This window comes from Dermacentor silvarum, chromosome 6 (assembly GCF_013339745.2).
Source record: "Dermacentor silvarum isolate Dsil-2018 chromosome 6, BIME_Dsil_1.4, whole genome shotgun sequence".
In the NCBI taxonomy this organism is placed as follows: Eukaryota; Metazoa; Arthropoda; class Arachnida; order Ixodida; family Ixodidae; genus Dermacentor; species Dermacentor silvarum.
The window spans coordinates 132,847,746-132,865,589 of NC_051159.1; the positions used below are offsets into that span (position 1 = coordinate 132,847,746).

General features: G+C 47.5%; 2 protein-coding genes across 3 annotated transcripts; both read left to right on the plus strand.

The window, feature by feature from the left end:
• Positions 1–6,197: 6,197 nt before the first annotated feature.
• Positions 6,198–11,923, plus strand: LOC125939670 (leucine-rich repeat and immunoglobulin-like domain containing-NOGO receptor-interacting protein 4). 2 transcript variants are annotated; one of them, XM_037717643.2, is made up of 4 exons: positions 6,198–7,198; positions 8,521–8,669; positions 8,964–9,118; positions 11,280–11,923. In XM_037717643.2, exons 1-4 carry the CDS (start codon positions 6,555–6,557, stop codon positions 11,283–11,285), a joined length of 954 nt encoding a protein of 317 aa, XP_037573571.2. In that variant the 5' UTR covers positions 6,198–6,554; the 3' UTR covers positions 11,286–11,923. The 2 variants fall into 2 exon arrangements, with proteins under 2 accessions (XP_037573571.2, XP_049525470.1); XM_049669513.1 differs by having other exon boundaries at positions 8,964–11,923.
• A 1,173-nt stretch (positions 11,924–13,096) lies between these two features.
• On the plus strand, positions 13,097–17,285 carry LOC119456049 (leucine-rich repeat and fibronectin type-III domain-containing protein 4). The gene is made up of 3 exons (XM_049669511.1): positions 13,097–13,887; positions 15,421–15,569; positions 16,671–17,285. The coding sequence occupies exons 1-3, from the start codon at positions 13,229–13,231 to the stop codon at positions 16,946–16,948; spliced, it is 1,086 nt and encodes a 361-aa protein (XP_049525468.1). The 5' UTR covers positions 13,097–13,228; the 3' UTR covers positions 16,949–17,285.
• The last annotated feature ends 559 nt before the right edge of the window (positions 17,286–17,844 follow it).

Here is a 17,844-nt window from a genome sequence, read left to right on the forward strand (position 1 = left end):
TCGGTTTCGAAAATCACTATTCGCGGACTAAGCCATATTAGTGAGTCCTTCCACTGAATCGGCGATCGAGAGAAAATTAAAGAAACAACAACGCGCTCCAACATGGTCGTGAGAAAACGTACATATGTTCAAACAAGCTTTCGTAGATGGCTCGAAAGCTTTTATTGTGACACCGGCTCCTACTCTACGCGACAAAGGTGAACATGCGAGTCTCTCACAGCCACGGAATACATACTGCCATCTGTTGGGAAGCTGCAAAAGCAGTCTACATTCGAACATGTGGCAGCAACACCATGGCCTGAAGGTCCATTCCTTTCGCTCTCTTTATTTATTTACCCACGCGAACTCAAGATAATGGGACATGGCGAGGATTACCGTAATAAAAACGTCGTGTACTTCACTGAAACACGCAGGACATCATAAAGGAAGCGCATACGTGCGAAGGAGGCCACTTCCACTCAGGACAAAAGATGCAGCACGCTATGTCGTCTTTCCCTGTAACTTATTTCCAAAGCACACACTTATAGCAAATAAAAAACCTGGTCTTCCACCAACTTCCTTTCAGAGAACTGTAAGGAAGTTAACGTCATTGAAACTACACACTTCAAATGGCGATGAAAATATAAAGCCTACCAAAGTGTTGGATTAATCGTTTTAACCATTTTTTTTTTCAGCGTTAACATTTAATGGCATTTACCAGCGAGATACCTGTCTCGATTCACCATATGGTGCCCTGTGCCTCGAGGGTGCATGAGACGCGTTTTCCACGTGACGCGGGTGCGCTTTTTTTCCCACCTCCTCGACCATCCGCCACGTCCGACCATCTGTTTCCGACCGACGGGTGTGGTACGCGGAACACTCGCGCACGGTGGAAAAACAGCGAAAGTTTACACGGACGAAGAAAGAAAAATATACACACACCAGCGCTGAATTCACAACGACTTTTATTGGAGAGCTAGCAATATATATATATATATATATATATATATATATATATATATATCCCTTACCACAAGTAAAAGGTAAACAAGCAAAACGTAATAAGAAACACATAAACTTATATTCATGTGCAGGTTAAGGACCCAAGCTGGCCAAAATAAACGCGGAGCCTTCCGATACACTGCTCTGATATGTTGCTGCTTTCGGTGGCTACAACCGGTCAGTCAGAAATCACTTCCCCTTCCCTTTTCCGAGAGGTGGTATGTACCGCAGGGGCAGATTGTACCAGTCCAGATACTGCACTGACGTTCAGATACATGCTTCGATGTCCGGACATCGAATGTGGAAAGGTCATTTCTGTTCTGTCGCCGATAGTGTGCGTGATCCTAGCTTTTGCGTCATCTTGCATTGTCAGCAATTCCTGCACCAAATCAAACGTTTGTCATCCTCTGCTTTGTACTGTGGCCACGACGATGACGACATTCACCATCTGACCTTCGAGTGTCCTATACATGCTACACACTGGCAGCACGAATAAGAAATTTATGGAAATTATCCGCATCGACGTTTATCACTAGCCGAGCTGTTGGGACTGTGGTCGTCGAAAGCAAACCAGCGGAAAGCTGTGAACGGGTTTCAACATTTGTTCCGAGGACAATGACATACTCTGCATTTATTATACACCACACCGATGTGCACTGGACGATATATTGCCCAGTTTGTAAATGTACACTGCCACACTGCGCGAAGTAGTGGGTGGCGACGTGCATATTGAAGACATTTCACTTTTTTCATCTATACAGGGCGTCCCAACTATTATGCACCAAGATTTTAAAATATGCAAATGCCACGTAGCTGTACAGAACCAAGGTAATGTTGTTTGCCGTCACTCAGAGATACTCGGATTATTTATTGCATTCCGGCAAATTACATAGTTAGTCTTAATTAATCAACTTCTAAAATATTATAATTAGACGAAAAGTGTCAGTGAGAAAACATAGAGCCACATGAAAAATTCCCGATAAAGCTTTCTGTTGCTCAATACGTGCTACGCAAAAGAGTTTTTCCAAGCCTGAAGGAAGCCCCCGAATACACACAAAATTGCCGCGCGACTGGCCACTAGAGGCACTTTGCGTGTATTCGTGGGCTGCTTTCACGCTCGGAAAAATACTTTTATCTAGCACGTACTGAGCAACAGAACGTTGTATCGGTAGTTCAATTTGAAATTCTTCGCTGGAAAGACCTGGGGAATGTCGACAAGCGCTAGGCTTCGACTATATAGAGTACTTTTTCTCGGCTTCTCGCGGTATATAGCTTGCCAGCATTGACTAACGCAAGTACAACAAGCCTACGTACTATACAAAGTGTGCAAGCCCTGGCGCTCCGGATTTTCTAGGACTTCCTCGAAGTGCGTCAACGGCGGCAACCATTGCAATCGCCAGAGACCACCTCATAAAGACCCACATCGAAGTTGAAGCAATAAGAATGCACGTAAGGCACCTTGCACGGACTCCTTGCCACCATCTAGCCTCTCTACCTGCGGAGAGACCACACGCCTCGTTCTGCCGAGTGGTATCCGCACATCGTGAGGCTATATATACCATCTTGCTTCACATCTGCTGCGAGACCTTCCACTCCTCCTTGGTGCCTCATTCAGCCAACGATCAACCTGAAAGTACCTGGCGTCCGGAAAAAAAGTAGATATGTCATCGCCGGCTCTTAAAAAGCTTACCTTACTCCTATTATATGAGAAGTACCGGAATTACACCCACATATACACCGACGGCTCCGTCTTGCAGAACAGCTCTACCGCCGCTGTCGTTATTCCAGAAAAAGCCACCACTATCAAGATGAAAACATCTCACTTGACAACGTCGACGGCAGCAGAACTGGCAGCGCTTCGAGTCGCACTACATTTTATTAATGACGAACCAGCACAAAAATGGTCCGTTTTGTGCAACCCGAAGACGGCACTGCAGAGTTTACTGTCAGCCTTACGGCGCGGTCCACGGGAACAACTGGTTTTCGAAATCACAGAGGCCATACACCACCTGACTGAGAAAGGACACGAAATAATCTTTCAGTGGCTGCCAAGTCACTGTGGAATCATTGGCAATGAACGTGCCGATCAAGCTGCTCGTTCAGCTCATGAACAAGACAACCGCCTATCGATCCCGCTGTCTAGGACAGATGCTGCAAGGATGCTCCGCCTACTTGCACGCCAATGCACTTCATCAGACTGGAATAAACCACATTTCATGCACGCCCGATTGTACACCTTGGATCCAATCTTAAGCCTTCGACTTCCAACAAGACTTCCCCGAAGAGATGCGACCCTTCTGTGTAGGCTATGGTTGGGCGTCGCGTTCACCAATGCCTACGCGTTCCGCATAGGGATGGCCGACAGTGCAGCATGTGACAATTGTGGAGACGCGGAAACGATTCGTCATATTCTTTGTCAGTGCCCACAATACAGTGCGCAGATACAATCGCTTTCCGTCGTGCTGAATCAGTTGGACGACCAGCCTTTATCGGAAGAAAGAATTCTGCAACATCGACGCGACTCAACATCGCATCAGAAGGCCGTGCAAGCGCTCCTGCGGTTCCTGAAGTCCACTGGCCTATGTGAACGTCTGTGATTGGAACGCCTCTTTTGTTACCTACGCCTGTGTTTTTTTTTGTGTGTGTTTTTTCGCTCTCTCTCTTTGCACTCTTTCCAACCCCTTTATCCCTCACACCAGTGTAGGGTAGCAAACCGGAAACTGACTTCTGGTTAACCTTCCTGCCTTTCCTCTCTCGCTTGCTCTCTCTATGTATCGGTTGTTTTTCATGTTGCTCTACAATTTTATCATTGAGAATTTTCATCTAATTTTAATATTTGTGTAGTTGATTAAATAATTAAGACTAATTATGTAATTTGGCGGAATGCAAAAAAATATATCTGAGTATCTCCAAGCGACGGCAAACAACATTACCTTGGTTCTGTCCAGCTACGTAGCATTTGCATATTTATAAACCTTGGTGCATGATAGTTAGGACACCCTGTATACGGGTGCGTTATCTCGCCCATGATGAACACTGACAGAACACAGAATGTCACTGGAGCCAATAACCATGTTTCGACAAAAGGACTTGTCTTCCTCAGACTGAAGAGTAGTCCCACTCTATCTTCCTATTAACTTTTGTCATGTTTGGTTATCTCATCCGTGTATCATCCATCATCTCAAACCGCATCGGGACCTCGTTTTCTCCACCTACGTATCCTCCTGCCGGACTTTCGGAAATTGTACCATTTTTTCTATATTAAGTTTTTTCCCCTAACTCCTACGTCGAAAGGAAGAGCCGCCCCAAATTCTAGGGGACTAGATCTCCTTTTCCACTGTCATTCCAGTAAAGGAACCAACAGTTTCATAGTGAGGCGGGCTCTGTTGATGCGCGATATGCCCAACTTGACCTAGCTCAGTAAAAAGAGAGATGATATTCTAGACAAGCTTACCGTATCTCGTTTCCTGCTTTACGTAAGCAGCCTATCACTTATTTCTTTAAAGGGCTGACCTTGAGGACCTTGAGACACATAACATTGTACATTGTGTAAGAATATGCAAAAAAAAAATGCAGCGGATCGCCTCTCGTATACTGGCCGATCTGGCTTTGTCCACCATTTGACATGCTGCGTCTTGTGCGTTGTGATCGAGCGGCAGTACCTGTGAAATGTCTTGAAGCATAGAGGGATGGCCCACAAAAGCATGCCGGCAACTGAACCCCCAGAGCATCTCGTTTTGTCGTCCAGAGCGCGTCCTTTATCGGTGGTCGCCAGGACGGTCTCGGCAAGGAAAACGTAAATTCGTTCGCTCTCTCTTTCTCTCTTCGCTCACTGGCTCTGTCGCTCTCGATTTCTCCGTATCTCGTTCTCTTTTGTTCGTTCGTTCGTTCGTTCGTTCTCTTTTGTTCGTTCGTTCGTTATGCGCTTACATTGACAATCATCGTCGGTAGTTTCTGTACAATTAGTAACATTTATTTGTTCGGTGGATGGTGACGTTTAGCATTAATTGTTAAACGTCACGAATCGCTCAATGCGGTAGGACTCACCCGCTGGGGTGGCTCAGTCCGCTAAGGCGTTGCGCTGCTGAGCACGAGGTCGCGGGATCGAATCACGCCTGCGGCGGCCGCATTTCGATGGAGGTGAAATGCAAAAACGCCCGTGTGCTTGCGTTGTAGTGCGCGTTAAAGAACTCCAGATGGTCAAAATTAATCCGTAGCCCTCCACTACGGCATGCCTCATAATCAGAACTGGTTTTGGCACGTAAAACCCCAGAAAGAAGAAGAAGCGGTAGGACTGCTCAGTGATTGCGTGGTTGATTTGGTGAAGTGGATACATCGGTGCACTTATGCGTTGTCTGGTACACTTCGCCCCTTCCGGGTGCACGGTCAAACCTGCCGAATAACTTTTTCTTGGCCGAGTTTCTTGGCTTGCTGCATGACATCATATTATCGCGCAAAAATTCCAGAAAGAAAGGTTAACTGCGACAGATATAGCGAAAAAAAAAAAAGACGGAGCCGTCTTTCTTTCTGCTCTATATCTGTCGCTGCTAACCTTTCTTTTCATGATTTTTGTGCGACAATATCATGTCGTTAAGCATGCCGATGTGGGAGTGAATGTTTAATGGGCGATCTACAAAGACGTATTCTGTATGGCGATAACTATAAGCCATGTATGATGAAGCGAGTTGCCCGAGACCAGCAGACATATGTTCTAAAAGTTATAAAACCTGCCTTAGTCTAGCCTCCACCTAGATAGCACAAGACCTTTAATTTCCGCTCCTTCACGAGAAGCCGGCTCCACCGGATAGCGCGCGTTCATGCTAGCGTGACGCCATGATGTCGCAGCTCGAAACATCTATAGGCGTTGGGTTATCTGCATGGTTTGAAAGACGGCGAACGGCCAAAGAAACGTTACCTCTGTAACGCGTATATGGCGGTTATCGCCTGCTTTCAGTGGAAAAGAGTGAGTCAGCCTCCATGATAAGCAGCCACAACAACTCGAAGCGATTGCGACTCTGCTAGCGGCCTTGTTTGAAAGAGTTGAGTTTCTGGGCGTAATGAAGAAAACCGCATGACCGTATCCCGAAGCAGTGAATGGCTGTTGACGTGGTTGACGTCAGCCGTTCGTCACTATCAGCGCTCTGTTAACTAAAAAAAAGGGAGGCCGGACACTTACACAACGAGCAGAAATGCATCGAGTACCAGGAATTAGTATCTGGCGAGATTGGTGGGGTCTGTCAGCGCCGTGACCTCCTTTCGCACGTGTTTTTACTCGCATCTGCGTCGAAATGACCGAAAATAACGTAATAAACGCGAAGTTACGCGTTTCGTCGGAAGTTCAGTTCCTTCCATGAGTGGTGATTGCCGAAGCACTCGCACGCCGGAACAACCTGGTCGACATATCAGAACACACCAAAGTTTTCACGCGTTCGTAGAACGCTGATGCCGAGTGGTTCTGAGGAAGCGAAGCTTGAAAGCATCTATTTAAACGACGAAGCGTGCGCTCTTGGGTGCGACGGCCTGAAGCTCCAACCCTTGCCTTCTGCGGGCACTAGCTAGCGCTTAGCTGCACAATGTTCGGAGTCCGTCTGCTAGTGGAACTCGTCATCGCCTTGCTACTGAACCTGACGGGGGCTCATCCGATATGCTACTCAAGAGAGGGCCCCAGCCATTGTTATTACTTCTGCGAAGCTTTCACAAGCACTCAGGACTTCCTCAGGATAGACCGCTACCGTGCGCAGAATTGCACGTACTTCGTTCTCAAGGACAGTTCCTTGGAACGCTTGCCTTCGAATGCTTTTGTCGGCACTAGCATTTCCGTGCTGCATTTCATGAACGTCACTGTAGGCGCATACGGCGATCGACAGGGGATCGCTCCGAGTCCGTTCGATGCCCTCAAGGACTCACTGTGCAAGCTGATCTTCAGCGACCAACCGAAGGCCCTCGAGTCTTGGAACCTGCTACGTGGGCTCAAGAGACTGGAAACACTCCTGCTGCTGCACGTGAAAAAGGTCAACCTGACGGCTGATTTCAACCATCTGCCGCCAAGCGTGAAAGAGATCCAGGTTCTGGGAGCGCACGTAGATCAAGTCGATCAAGACTGGCTGGCCGAGCTGCATGGGCTAAACGCCGTCGCGGTCAAAGAGACGAACCTGGAGAGCGTATCGAGGTCCATGTTGCCCAGGCCTGCACCAAAGCTGATGATCCTCGACTTCGCGTAAGTTTCTCTGTGCTGACACGAAGCGATCGTGCATTCAGCAGTCCCTAAAGTAGTCACAACAGGTGGCTACTTTATAGTGTAGCGGAATCGCACCACGTGATACTTTAGTTTAAAAACGTAATGAAGGCGACAACGCCACGTCATTTCCACTATCCATTAATGTGTTGGTGGTTCACGAAACATTCAAGCCTAGAACTCTTTTTTTTTTTTTTTTTCTTTTCAAACATTCTTCAAACATTCAACTGTCTTTTAATGGAAGTCTGCTCCTGTCCGTGTCGTTTTGTGGCGTCTGTGCACCCACTGCTGAGCGGCAATTCTCGTCTGAAACATGCACAAGCTATTCCAACAACGTGTTTTGTTAGAATGTGTTCTGATGTTACGGGCCGAGCTTAAGGCTTGCAATGCTTCTCCAGTGTGAGCAGTGCTCTTCAATATATATGGAGGAATACAGTGCTGACGACATGAGAGCTAATTGACGTTGCGGAAATTGGTAGACATGGACACACGCGCGCGGGGACATGCTCCACCTCAACTTTTTCTTCACTCATTGCATCTCAAACAAACGCTTGTCGGCATGCAGCTCGCTTCTGCGCTCGCGTCAGTGTCTGTGAATTGTGTGCTTTTCTGTTACAATGAAATACGAAAACGCCAAAGCTACTTCCTATTATCTGTTTTCAGCGAACATATTATTCTTATAAACCAAATTTCGGGAACCACACCTGTCCTATAACAGGTAAAAGGATTATCTTGCTGGCATCAGTCGAGCGCTTATTCCGCGTCAGGTTCAGTGCACGTGAGTTGGGCGCTTATATCTTGCAAAGAAAGAGCAAAACACCACAACCTGCTCCTTCTTATATGGTTTTTGCAAAATATTATTTTTACCAAGATAAACCAACGTTTGTGAACCCAGTCCGTCCTGTAACAGGTAAAAAGGCTACCTTGCTGGCATCAACATTTATCAGCCCGATTTATTAAGTGTGGAACCTGTTTCTTCCACGATGCGGAGACAAAAGCACTACAGCAATACAGCCGACACCGCTGTCAACGCTACGTTCCTGCTATGTGCACGGTGTACGCAGCTTACAAAAATTGTCCTGATGCAGTATTGTGAGCTTCTTCGAATCTCGTCTCTCAAAGTTTGGCTACTTGTCACCCTAATCCTGGCATAACAGAGGAAATCTCGTACGAATGCAGTGTAAAAGAGTTATGTTATTACAGGATGAGTGTCTGCAGTGTGTGCGCGGACGGAAAGCTCCATTGTCATGGATATCGAATTATCGCCTCGCCGTCTCGAAAACGACGTTGTATCTTAAACACAGGGACAACCGTCTCACATCGCTGCCTAAGGACCTCACCACCGATATGCCTGCACTGCGAGAGTTGGACGTCGGCTACAATGAGATCACCACGCTACATGAAAGCACCTTGGCGCCGCTGAAGAGAAATCGAGGGCTCGTCAGAATGATCGGTGAGACGTGTCGAATCCTTTCACACTGTTGACTGGCACGAGCAGGCCGCTCCTGTGTTTTCGCGGCCGTACAATGAGCATAGCCCGTTGCGTACCATTGTTAAGACGAAAGCATAACTATTCGCAATACGGCGGTAGCGGATTACATTCTCACATGAGGCTTCGCCTACATAATAATTATAAAAAATCAGCATGTTTGCTATAACAGGGCAGATCACTCGGCATGCTTTCTCGTGAGATCTACTTTCTCATTGCTTCAGCTAGCCCTAAAGTCCACGCTGAATTACGTCGCAGGAAACCCGTTGACATGCGACTGTCGGCTGGCGTTCCTCCTCACGTACCCGAAGAAGTGGAACTACTACCCATGTGCCAAGCCGCTGTCTTTGGCGACCAGGTCCATCCAGTCCCTCACGGAAGCGGAGCTATGCAATGAAACCAGTGATCGTGACGTGAGCAACGCCGTCTAAACAGAGGAGCTCTGAGCCCTGCCATCACATAGCGGATCGGCAACTTTTGCCATCAGTGGCGACGGCGAGCAGCAGCGCTTATCTAGATCTTCAAGCTTGCCAAGCCTGATTAGACAGTGGTGAAGTCAGTCCACGTATTCAACGTTGCAGCCGTAGAGTTTCTTATAATTACCGAGAGAGAAAAGGGGGCGGCGCTGCAGTGCTGGTTCTTGCATGGAAGTTTACAGATGCGGAGGCTTCGGAATGTTACTTTTCTCTCAGCGCCAGGACTCCTTGAGGACATGTCTGGCGACAACTGCTCCTTCTGTTACAGTAGTCTGGTCTCTACTGAAGCAGAGTGTAAGATGCAACTTAACCTTTCATAAAGTCTAGGAAGTGCTTTCGTTAAGACACGCACTCAAGACGGGGTGTACAATAATGTCGAACGTAAATGGTACCACCGTATAGGATCGCTAAAGTTCTAGGAAAGACGCGAAGGTACGACGCTCACAGTGCGACCATTTCCATTGTATGTTTCTGTTTTCTTCGATTACTTGTTATGCTGTGTATCAGCAAACTATAGTGGAAGGTGCATTGTAGCAGTGCTAAAGCTTGTTGGGAACACGTAATTCCAAAGAAGAGTTATGGCTTTATTAATGCTGCCGTACACCGCTGCCGTGTACGGCTATTAGTGCTGCCGCCATAACCATATTTTAGGCCAAGCCAGTTATAGCACAGCCGTCTCAGCGTATTACTGTTTCTTTTGTCGTCCAACCATCGGGTTTTAGGAAGGGATTGTCTTGCGATACCCAGTTATTAAAATTCACAACTGACTAATACAACATTCCATCATGAATAACAAGCAAATTGACTGCATATCTTTAGGTTTTGCCAAAGGCATTTGACCGGGTAGATCATTCTCGCCTCATATCAAAGTTATCTGCCCCTTGAGTCGACTCTTTAACATTGTCTTGGTTGAGAATTTTTTTTGTGCCTTCGCCGCCAGGTTACATCAGTAAATAGCTTGGCCTCACCCCTTTCAGACGTAACTTCGGGTGTCATCCAGGAGAGTGCCCTAGGCCCTCTCCTGTTTTAATCTAACATTAACGAGCTGCCCGCCAACATTTCATCATCCGTGGGACTATTCGCTGATGGCTGCGTAGTTTATCGAACCGTTAATACTTCCGATGATCACCTGGCCCTGTACCATGATCTTGATCTTCTCCATCAGTAGCGTGTTAAATGGCGAATGTCACTAGACACCTACAGACGTCAAGTTATTACCATTATTTAGGCGCAAGAAACTAACCTCTGATTTCGCCTACGCCATAAAAACTGCTCCAGTTCCTCGTGTTCCTTACTGTGCTGTTCACCTTACTTCTAACCTATCGTGGTCCACTCATATTACACGCATAACCGTGAAAGCTATGAACACTCTAGGATTCCTGCGCCCCAACTTGTGCAGTTGCCCATCTGACGTTCGAAAGCTTGCTCACTTGTCTTTTCGCCCGCAGCTTGATTATGCCTGGTTCATTTGGTCGCCGCATCACGAATATTTAATTCCCGCTGTTGAGTGAGTGCAGAAACCGTGCAGCTCCGTTCATAGCGCGCAAGAAACGATCGACACTCCAGCCCAGTAAAATTAAACACAACATATCATTTAAGCCTTTAGAAATGCATCGTTATTCTCTTGCCATATTGTGTCTTTTTCATAAGTATATCAGTAACTCAGGGTCATTTATTCACCCGTTACAAACACCCTCGCGCATGTCTAGCCGGCTTCACAATCACTTGAAGTTGTAGTCGCAAATCGGGGGTCGCACTCGCTACACCGCGCTACATGAAAGCACCTTGTCGCCGCTGAAGAGAAACCGAGGTCTCGTCAGAATGATCGGTGAGATGTGTCGAATCCTTTCACATTGTTGACTGGCACGAGCAGGCCGCTCCTGTGTTTTCGCGGCCGTACAATGAGCATAGCCCGTTGCGTACCATTGTTGAGACGAAAGCAGAACTATTCGCAATACGGCGGTAGCGGATTACATTCTCACATGAGGGTTCGCCTACATAATAATTAAAAAAAATCAGCATGTTTGCTATAACAGGGCAGATCACTCGGCATGCTTTCTCGTGAGATCAGTAAATAGCTTGGCCTCACCCCTTTCAGACGTAACTTCGGGTGTCATCCAGGAGAGTGTCCTAGGCCCTCTCATGGCGCATTTTGCTCCTCCTGCCTGGGCCTGATGAAGACCAGCCAGTATTGTATAAATAAAAATAATAAAAAATATAATCTGGGCAACAACCATGGTTCTTCTGCAGCATAATTATCCGGAAGAGCCTCCACTTTCGTCTGTCTATCTCTATACTTATACCTGGTGTAGGGTTCTTGGCGGTCATTAAGGTCGGAGCCCTGCCTGCATGGTGCAACGACTGTTGTTCTCCCTCGTATAGTAGTCGGACGGAACGAATATTCGACAACTTCCAATAGTGATTTCTCGTATCCAATACGAATCGAATAGCAAAGACTATTCAATTCGTATGAAAAATTTTGAATATTCGCACACCCTAATTGATAAGCGATCCTTAATCGAGTAAGGGAAAGAAAAGCGTGTTTATGAATTCGCTTAAACGCGCTTTAACGGACCAAGGCAGTGTAATCCCACGTTATTGTGAAGAACACAATTGTCTCTCGCCTGTAAAAAAGGAGCACGAAAGAGAGAGATTTAAAGATAGTGAGAAAGAGGGAGAGATAAGGAGTAAGAAAGAAGTGAAGGTAAAGTTGCCCCGTACACAGCAAGGAATATGAGCGCTAGTTCTGAAAGCTACAAGGTAACGCTTGAAGTCGGCTAACACGAAACTGTTTAGACAACAAATGTATAATACAAACTTAAAGCTTGATTATCTGAAAGTGACTCGTGCAAGTAAACGTTCACCGCTGTTTGCGCTTTTGTTTTTTTTTTTTTTTTTTTTTCCAGCGTTAAACGAAGCTGCAGGTACATGTGTACAGTATATGAGCGTGCTTGATGTTTGTTTGCGTACACATATCTGATTTCCACAGTGAATACCAGTTTGTGATTGGAGCCGTGGCAACGCCGTTTCACGCCCCTCCTACCCACATACCCCTTCCGATTGTCGTGCAGTTCGCACTGCAAAGCGTAAAGTTACGATTGCCCTAACGACGTTGAACCTTGTAACCCCAGGAAACGCGAGTTGTCCAATGATTCACCGGTGCCGCGCGCAGCAAAGATGGGTTGCATAAGCTCTTAGACCTCGGGGGGACAGCGCCGAGATTCTGACAGCTTACGTTTGGCCCGTCGCCTCGGGCCTGCAGGAGTGACAGCGCTATAACGCCGCGACGCAAGCACAAGACAAGAACTGCCGGCGCAATACGCGCCCGTCCGCGGGAGTGCCGTGACATCATAGTTTATGCCCCTATACTACATCGGCCGCTTGGCTGCGCAGGGAAATAACGAGTTTATGTTTCCGTTTATTTGTTTTTACCTTAACTAAGCCCCCGTGTCTTCAGCCAGTCGGCGTTCGCGATCCGTACTGCACGAAACAAAACCAACACACACGTATGCAGTACAGTCGAGCGCGTCCCTGAAGAGAAGAGACGGTGACAGAAAGTTCAAGAGGCCGCGGAAGAGCTAAGACAGTGATGGCTCGTCTAGCCGGCCAAGGCCTATTAAGACCAACGCCACGCGAGTTCTCTCGGCGGCCTCGGAGAGGTGTGTCGCGTCCTTCGCCGGACGCACAAAACTTCCGTGTCATCTCTAAGCTCCTGCGGCGGTGTGGCCTTGTTTGGAAATTCGAAAATAAACGAGCAACGCGACACGTATGGAAAGAGCATTAAACAAAACGGCAGAAGAACGCGTCGGGCACAAAGCGTGCCGCTGCATGCTGTCTGAGCAACTTAGGCCATGCACTGCGCGCCCACGGCAACCGGCAACAGCGTACAGGTTAAATCTTTCTTTTTTCGCCTCACTTTCGGTTCTCCTCCAGACCGACCGCGTTTATAAAGGCTGGCACCGTCAGCACGTTCCCTTTAGCTGATAGGTAGGAGGCAGAGGGTACGACGGCGCTGAAAGCGATTCGGCGTATACGGAAGTGGCGATCATGGCAGAGTACGCGGGAAGAACTCTGCGCTTGGGCACGATAATGCTCTTGGCCACGGCTTTGTCCTGGACGTCAGCGGAACCTTCCTGCTTTCAAATCGACGGCCACAAGTACCGGCGGGTAATATGCCGAGAGTTCGAGTCTCCCGATGACTTCAAGAAACACGTGCCGCGAAGCGAATCTTCCAAGGATACCTGGTTCCTCCTCATCGACAGCGCCATGGACCGCCTTCCTCCGGCCGCCTTCGCGGGTCTCAATGTGTCGGAGCTGATTCTCAGCAACGTCACTGTGAGCTCACTGGACGTGCCGGAAGGTGGCGAGGGACCGTTTTCAGGCCTCGAGCAATCATTGCAGAAGATGGTCTTTCGGAGAGACAGCACGCTGCCTTCTTCGTGGTCGCAGCTGGGCCAGGTGGTCGCCCTGCAGGAACTGCACCTCCAGCGTTACTCGAACCTGAACCTGACGCGCGACTTCGGCAAGCTTCCACCTGGCCTCAAGCTCGTGTTCGTGTTCGACTCTATCTTGAACAAGGTGGACGACGACTGGCTCGCGGATCTGAACAACTTGGAGACGGTCATCGTCCGCGTCACCAACCTGCCGGTCTTCGCTCGCTCCATGCTTCCGAGGCCAGCGCCCAAGCTGAGGACACTGGACCTGGCGTGAGTTGTTCCTTCTTATAGACAAGAGCCGCGACCGTCTCACCACTTCGGTCACACCTGGTAAAGTCCTATTGGTACAAAACGAACAAATTAATGGCAGAGAAAGATGAGAATGAGCACAAAACGAAGAAGATTATTGGGAGTTTAAAATATCCAATGCTCGTACAGCGCTAGCATGTCGACGAGTGAGAGTAACGCGCGCACAAGAAGCTTTTCCCTCTGGACCATCCTTGGTTCTTAGAACCTCGTTAATTTCTCCATGAGGTTTCTAGTATGCTTCGCGTGGTACAAAATGCGTTGAATGTTAAGCCCTTTATTGTCAAGCTCAGTAATAGTGGCAATATTATCCACATTTCTCATTAAAAAAAATACGTCTGTCAATTGAACAACCCCACACCAAGGCAGCGCTTAGCGCTGGCTTCAGGAAGATGGCGCTAAAGATTTCTTATTTCGTTTTGTTTCCTTTTTGCTAGATACCTCCGTCCCCGCAGCAACGTGTTTAGCGTTAAGTAGGACACGTTGTGCCCGCGTAAGCTGTGCGAGCTCAACAGGTTAGACCTCCGATAATATTAGTAGGCTAACCATTTCTTACAAGCTCTAAGTGTCTGTTGACATATGGTAGAGTTACCTGACTAAATGTGAACTCCTCCATTCCCGTGATTCTTCATGCAACAAATAATTCACTTGGTAAGAAGAGCAGTGGAATAGTTTACGGAATGCCTAATAGTGCCGGTTTGTATACAAGATAAAACAATTCGCAACAAGTATGTGCAACTCGAAGTACAAATGTAGACAGTCAACCAAAAAAAAATAAATCAAGCAATAAAAATAACAGAAAGTATCGCATTAGATGCTCGAAGTACGCGTCGAATTTCTTTATTGGTGTTGTTATATCTCGAGCTGTTATCTGAGCAGAAAAGTATCACATTTCTTGAAAATATTTCGTACTGTCTGAAGACGTCTTAAAAAGTGCCGATGCACGCAGTTGCGCTTCTTAGAAATTCTAGAAGGCGTAGGTGACTTTGCAACCCTGGACATTGAAGATATTCTCAGCGCTTAGAAGAAAAAATAACTCCTTCGAAAAATAATAGACAACAGGACAGGAAGGATGCTGCACAGGTCGGTGTCGTTTCTCTCTCCTCTCTCTCTCTCTTTTCATTTCCTAGTTCTAAATTTTAATTTAGCCTCCTTATGCGCAAGAAATGTCTCATATGTCTAGGTTCCAACCAGCCCAGCTTTCTGTTTTAAGCCCTTTCTCCCAGGCGCAGCATGAAAAGCGCGTAATCAGTTCCTGTATTACCGCTTTCTTCTTGCTCATTAAGCTCGCAAGCCATACGGTATATAGGGTGAACTGGGAAGCTCGTGACTTGAACACAAATCTCGCGAAACCTGTCCATGTACCTGCGGCTCGTAAACTGGCCATCGGGTTCGCGGCTGTAAACTGCTCGAAAGCTTTCCCAGAAATGCCCAAGCCGCGATCACGTACGTTGATATAAACCCATTACCCACAACCATTTGCATATTTGTGCCCAGCGAGAACAACCTTCGCGCATTTCCGCAAGGGATCGGCGAAGACCTTCCGGCATTGCAGTTCGTCAACCTCGAGGACAACCGCATCACGACGCTCGACGAAAAGGACGTTGCGCCGCTGCACAGGGACTCCGTGCTCGTTCGACTCATCGGTAAGCACGTTCAGGGCGTCGCTTCGTTTTGTTCGTGCGCTTGCTCTGCGCTGCGATCTGTACGCAATTTCGCTATCGCAATTGGACGGCTTGGCGATAAAATGCCCACCGTAAAATTCCTACAGATGGTCCGCTCCACCATCTGGCATGGTTCTGTACTTTTGAAATATCTTACCGTTTTCACACTGGCCGCAGCGCCGTAACAAAGCATATACCTGTAGTTCTGGTGCTTTTTTATGAACTAGCCCAAGATGGGAGGACGCATGGACGTAGGCATAACTTTAAGAAGGATGTATGGCGCAAGGTTAAAAACCAATAGAAGAAACAAGAGGGGACAGTTTGTTCCGTTATTCGTTCTGTTGCTTTTTAACCTTGCGCTACACATCATTATTAAGGTATATGCACCATCTAGCCCGACGTAGTACTCTGATAATTATAATTGTCGTTCCAGTGACATAACTTTGACGTCGCAAATGCCGCAGTAACAAATTCCCTTTTTGTTTTGTTTTTCAACCAGCAAATGGAAATACATTGTGCAAAAAAAAAAAAATGAATCCAACTGAAGTGTCTGGGACTGGCTGGCCGACGTTTATATCGGTGTATCCATAGAGAGAAAGTAGGGGAGGCGAGAGAGAGGGGGAATGAAAGGCAGGGAGGTTAGCAAGACTTCGTTCGTTAAGCAAGAAATGTTAACAACATTGTTAGGTAAGAAAGCGTTAGCAAAAAATAACAGAACAAGTCTATTTCGTGAAAAGCGTCCTAGTCATCCTTGCAGGCTTAGCTTTGCGTGTTTAGGTTAGCCACAGAAACTATCTAACCACGTAGAACCGACCGGTCAATGATGACAAAGACCGTCTTTCACAAAGGTGAATTCTCCTGCTTTGTTGTCGTCGTCGGCCAGCAAATCGGAGGCACTACAGCCGATGTCTAATCCTGTTCATCCGCACTTTCTCCACTCATTATTCGACCGATTCCGACGCGTCGCGTAAGAAGTTACGCGCCACGCTATACTTGTGCACCAATAAACGTTGCTGCGCACGGCGACAAGCCACACTCGCGGAGCGTGTATCGTCTTTCCATTCCCGTCCGGCGTCCTCGCAGGCAACCCGATGCACTGCGACTGCCGGCTGTGGTTCCTTCTGGACTACACGGACAGATGGCACTACTTCCTGTGCCGGTCACCCGAGATCCACCAGGGACGCTACATCAAGATGCTGTCGGAACCGGAGCTGCCCTGCGAATACGAGACGCCACCCGTGCTCGCGTCAGGCGTCGCTGTCGTCCCCGGATCTTCAGCGGCGCCTGCGGCTGACGCTTCGCCGCCTGCCACTCAAGCCACGTCTTCGGAAAATCCCTCCTCCTCCTCAGCAGCGCGATAAAAGAAGTTGCTGCGAACATAAATACGCCAAATGCCCGAGATATTTCGTGTCTTTTTCTGCTGACGACAACAACACGCATCACCATGAAGAGGGGCAGCAAGTTAAAGAAATGAGGTGGGAGGGGTAGGGGAGGAGTGTAGTAGCCGTAGCTTGGTGTCGAGCCGCAATAAATCGGTCGAGGGTTTGCTCAGACTTACGCCCATTTCTTCACCATATTTTCATCATCGTCTAATTAGCGCTATTTTAAGCTAATAGCTCTTTATGTGACGTTAAATATGCGAATTTCTTTTTTGATACTGGTTACGGGCATGATATCAGCTGGCCGCAGAATGTGGGATTATTGGTTCGCAAAGGAGAGAGTAAGTAGAAAGTCGCCCGGGGAGCAAGACAGAAGAGGTAACCCTGATTAAGATCTGGCTAACCAACTCGTACTTGAGGAAAGGGATGAATGAAGTTAAGGATGATAGATGGGTGGGGCTGAGACGAGCCGCATGTAACTAAAATAAAAGGATAAACTAACAACTTGTTTACTGAGGCTTCACAAAGCTGTAGTGCCGTCTTTGAAAGTTGAGCTAGATTCATTTATTCTCGCTTGTTTTATAAAGCGAGCCTCAACGAAGATGAATATTTGGCAGCCGTTGACTACTTGTGCCCTTAAGCACGTTTGTTTTACTCAGGCGGCGCTTTCTACAACTACAGCTACAACTATCTACTACTGTCACAGTCATTTCCTATACTCAATAAAGCCTCGTCATATGGTGACAGTACAAGTTTACCCCTGACTGTTCACTGTTGTGGCAACACAGTTCAGTCACATTGCTTGCATTCACAATGCGAAACTACCGGAGAGCTCAGTGGTCTGTAAGTCGAAAGTCGAAAGCCAAGTCCGTTCTATG